The sequence below is a fragment of the Mandrillus leucophaeus genome, unplaced genomic scaffold, assembly GCF_000951045.1.
Source record: "Mandrillus leucophaeus isolate KB7577 unplaced genomic scaffold, Mleu.le_1.0 Scaffold1202, whole genome shotgun sequence".
NCBI classification, from domain to species: domain Eukaryota; kingdom Metazoa; phylum Chordata; class Mammalia; order Primates; family Cercopithecidae; genus Mandrillus; species Mandrillus leucophaeus.
Window position 1 is genome coordinate 110,823 of NW_012100344.1, and position 4,432 is coordinate 115,254.

A 4,432-nucleotide genomic window follows, 5' to 3' on the forward strand; every position below is an offset into this window, starting at 1 on the left:
CCAGCTACTTGGGAGGCTGAGGTAGGAGAATCGCTTGAACCCGGGAGGCGGAGGTTGCAGTGAGCTGAGATTACGCCACTTCACTCCAGCCTGGGTGAAAGAGCGAACATTATATCAACATGTAATGGTTTTATTATTAATATATAATGAATTAAATATTTTCAGAATCTTGTATTACTTATATCAACATGTAATGGCTTTGTTAATATGTGATGAATAATATTTTTAAAATTTTGTCTTATTTTCTAGTTTTAATATAATTATGTATATAAAGAAATAGTCTTAGAGGTTTTTAATAAAGTTAAAAAATGTAAAGGCATCCTAAACCCCAAAAGATTGAGAACTTCTACTTTAGAAATATTCAGAATAAGCCACATACAACTTGCTACTTGAACTATTTTTTTTTCTTTGTTTTTTATTTTAGGAGATGAGGTCTCACCCTGTCACCCAGGGTGGAGTATAGTGGTGCTATCACAGCTCACTGCAGTCTTGAACTCCTGGGCTAAGGATCCTCCTGCCTGAGCCTCCTGAGTAGCTGGGACTATAGGTATACATGACGACACTTGGCTAATTTTTAAATTATTTTGTGGACATGGGGTCTCACTTTGTTGGCCTGGCTGGTGTCAAACTCCTGGCCTCAAGTAACCCTTTCACCCCTGCCTCCCATCCTAGAGGTATGAGCTGCCACAACGAGCACTTGTTCAATTTTCTAAACAAATAAAACATTTCTAAAGTAAGGCTGTAGGATGATGGCAGGAAGATAAAAATAGAAAAACAGAAGAATAAATTCAGATGACTTACACATATTCTTTTGACAGCAATAAGAACTTTTAGTATATACATTCCTTGCAAACAAACATAAGGCAAATAAACAATGTTGTATAGGAATGTCAACACACACCGTACAATATTCCCACTTTGCTGACATGAGTTATAGAAATTTCATGGTTTACTTGAGTATTGCTATCAGTATTTTACTTCTCTAATCATTTTTATGAACTTCCTCATCTGTTAACTTCTCTCCAAGGTATGTCATATCATGACATACTGCTGCTGCACAAACATGGCCAGTGTCTTCCTCTTAAACATGTTGAATGCTTTCCTAATTTCTTTTACCCTCTGTCTCTGTGTTTTGCATTTTTCTTACCTTTATTGTCAGAAACTCCAGAAAGTCAATCATACTAATTTATCGCCATTTGCTTTATTAATTTATACTTTGCTTATATGGAATTTTGCCCAACAGGCCTCATTAAAATTTCTAACCTGTTTTGTTTTATTTATTTTTTTTCTGAGACAGAGTCTCGTTCTGTTGTCCAGTCTGGAGTGTAGTAGTGCTATCACAGCTGACTGCAGCCTCAACCTGCCAGGCTCAAGCAATCCTCCCATCTCAGCCTCCCACGTGGCTGAGACTATAGGTGCTTGCCACTATGCCAAACTAATATTTGGAATTTTCCTATACGTGGGTTCCAGAGGGGTGACGGTGAAACGTGAGTCAGCATGGATTTTGGTATATGCAGAGATGGGGGACTGGAACTAATTCTGTCTGTATACCGAGGGATGACTGTATGTGTTTTTACAATTATGCTGTAGGACACATACTGTTACGGAGCCTTGAAAATAATAATTTTTAACTGAGTGGAATAATAATAATATTGATAAAAGTAGCAGCTGGCCAGGTGTGGTGGCTTACACCAGTAATCACACCTTGGGAGGCTGAGGCAGGAGGATGGCTTGAAGCCAAGAGTTTGAGACAGGCCTTAGAAACAAAGGGAGTCACCATCCCTACAGAAAAATGCATGAATTATCCTAGTGTGGTGGCATGTTCCTGTAGTCCCAGCTACTTGGGAGGCTGAGGTGGGAGGATCGCTTGAGCCCAGGGAGGCTGAGACTGCAGTGAGTCATGATCAGGCCTCTGCACTCGAGCCTGGGTGGCAGAGTGAGACACTGTCTCAAAACAACAAAAAAGTAGCAGCTAACATCAACTGACCTTTTACCAGTTGCCTGTTAATACCATGGTGTAATTTCTTATAACTGTTTCTTATTTCACTTAACCACTCTGTCTTCAGTTACTCCCAGATTTTCACTGTGTTTGTGCAGATGACCTTTTGTTTAGATTGAATTGTCTCCCCAAGGTATTTGCAGAAGTAACATTACTGTGAGTCATGGTGAATGGACATTCTCATTACCCGTGATGTAAATTGACAAGGTTTTGGGTGCCTCCCAGCTATAATCTCAGCACTTTGGGAGGCTAAGACAGGAGGATTGCTTGATGTCAAGAGTTGGAGGAGGCAGTTTGGCAGTATGGTGAGACCTTGTCTCTATTATTTTAAAAAATTGTCAAGCTTTACCCTGGAAGGCTTATATACAATTTAAACACCCCTCATAATATAAGAAAGTGCCCATTTCACTGCATCTTTGCCAGCACAGGGTATTATAATTTAATGTCATTTTTTGTTTATTTTAAATTGGTAAAAGACCTCATATTACTTTACTTGTCACATTTCTACATCTTTCCTTAGCTTATTAGCTCTATTCCTTTTCTGTCTGTAAATGGTTGTTGTTGTTGTTTTGTTCTTTGAGACAGGGTCTTGCTCTGTCACCCAGGCTTGACTGTAGTGGCATAATCATGACTCACTGCAACCTTGATCTCCCAGGCTCAAACTTCAGCTTCCTGAGTAGCTGAGACTACAAGTGTGCACCACCACTCCCAGCTAAGTTTTTTCTTTTTTTGAATAGAGACAGGGTCTCACTGTGTTGTCCAGACCGGTCTCTAGCTCCTGGCCTTAAGCAGTCCTCCTGTGTTAGCTTCTCAAATTGCTAGAATTTTGGGTATGAGCCACCATGCCTGGCCTGGGTAGTCCTGATTTCTCTAGAGTTCTCTTTACTTTGGGCTAGCATAATCTCTCATTATGCTGTTCCCCTGTTACAATGAATAATTCTCTGGATTAAATTTTACCACTTTAAACTTTTGAGTGATTTATGTCTCCTGATTGTACTCTGACTAATATGCTCGAAAGCGTCCTGGGAGATAAACCCACACAGATGGGATTTGGGCATAAGTTTGGTTTTCCAAGGGACAGTGCCGAGCTCCTTGCCAATGGGAAATGGGATGCTGGTGATTTCCGGTAAGTGACCACACAGTGACTCAAGCTACCACTTACTGTTGATTGTGATGAAATGCCAACTGAGGCACATGCCTTGGGAGCTAAGTGGTTGCTGCACTTGACCGCTATGAAGACTGGTGTGGGAAGGGTGCTTTTGGATGCACTTAAGCCCGGGTCCCCAATCCCTGAGCCATGGAGCTGTAAGGAGCCACACAACAGGAGGTGAGTGGTATCGAGTGAGGGAAGCTTCATCTGTATTTACAGCCACTCCCCTTTGCTCACATTCCTGCCTGAGCTCCACCTTCCCTCAGGTCAGCAGCAGCATTAGATTCTCATAGGAGCACACACCCTGTTGTGAACCGTGCATGTGAGGGATCTAGGTTGTGCTTTTGTCCCTATGAGAATCTAATGCCTAATCTGTCACCTTCTATGCTCAGATGGGACCATGTAGTCGCAGGAAAACAAGCTTAACATGCCCACTGATTCTACATTATGGTGAGTTCTATAATTACTTTTCATCTATTACAATTTTATAATGGAAATAAAGTACCTAATAAATGTAACATACTTGAATCTTTTGGCCCAGGTCTTGCCTCTCGACAGCCTCTGCAACCTCTCCAGGAACCCGAACTTTCTCCAGTCGGCCTCTACAGACCAAGCTCATGACTCACAATGGTCTATTTAGGCCCATACCCTACCTCACGGCAGTCTCCGCCGATGAGGCTACTGCCTCACAACAGCCTCCACAGGCCCAGCTCCATCGTTACAACGGCCTCTGTAGACCCAGCTCCTGCCTCCCAGTCTTCTCTCCAGGCCCAGAACTTTCTCAAGTCGACCTCACCAGACCCAGCTCCTGCCTCTCATTGCCCTCCCAAGGGCCAGCTTTTGCCTCATGGCCACCTTCCAAGACCCAGCGCCTGTTTTACAGTGGCCTCATGAGGCCCATCTTCTGACTCCCGGCAGCCTGTACAGGCCCAGCTCCTGCCTTACAGTGGCCTCTTTAGTCCCACCTCCTGCCTATTTGCAGGAGGCCCAAATGGCCTCAAGTCCAGGCCACAAAATCCAGGCCCAAAATGTCCACAAGTTGGCCTCTCAAGGCGCCGCTACTGCCTTTCGTTTCTCCAGGCCGAGCTGCTGCCCCCAGGTGACCTCTACAGGCTGCTCTTTTACTTCTGGCTGTGCCTGGAGGCCTAAATCCTGCCACTCCGCGGCCTCTCCAGCTGCCAGACTTCCTCAGGTCAGCCTCTCCAGGCCCAGCTCCTCCTGCCTGCCACTGGCCTCTTGAGGCCCAGCCCCGCTCACGCCTCTGGGCGGCCTCCTCAGGCCCG

The 4,432-nt window shown here is 44.3% G+C and overlaps 1 protein-coding gene across 1 annotated transcript in view; it reads left to right on the forward strand.

The window, feature by feature from the left end:
• Positions 1 to 3,648: 3,648 nt before the first annotated feature.
• LOC105532199 (proline-rich protein 36-like) overlaps positions 3,649 to 4,432 on the forward strand; it is a gene marked incomplete at its 5' end in the record, with an annotated part of 24,536 nt that continues 23,752 nt past the window's right edge. The window contains 3 exon segments of the mRNA XM_011970282.1: positions 3,649 to 3,726; positions 3,728 to 4,023; positions 4,342 to 4,427. Coding sequence (XP_011825672.1) covers positions 3,649 to 3,726; positions 3,728 to 4,023; positions 4,342 to 4,427 — 460 coding nt within the window.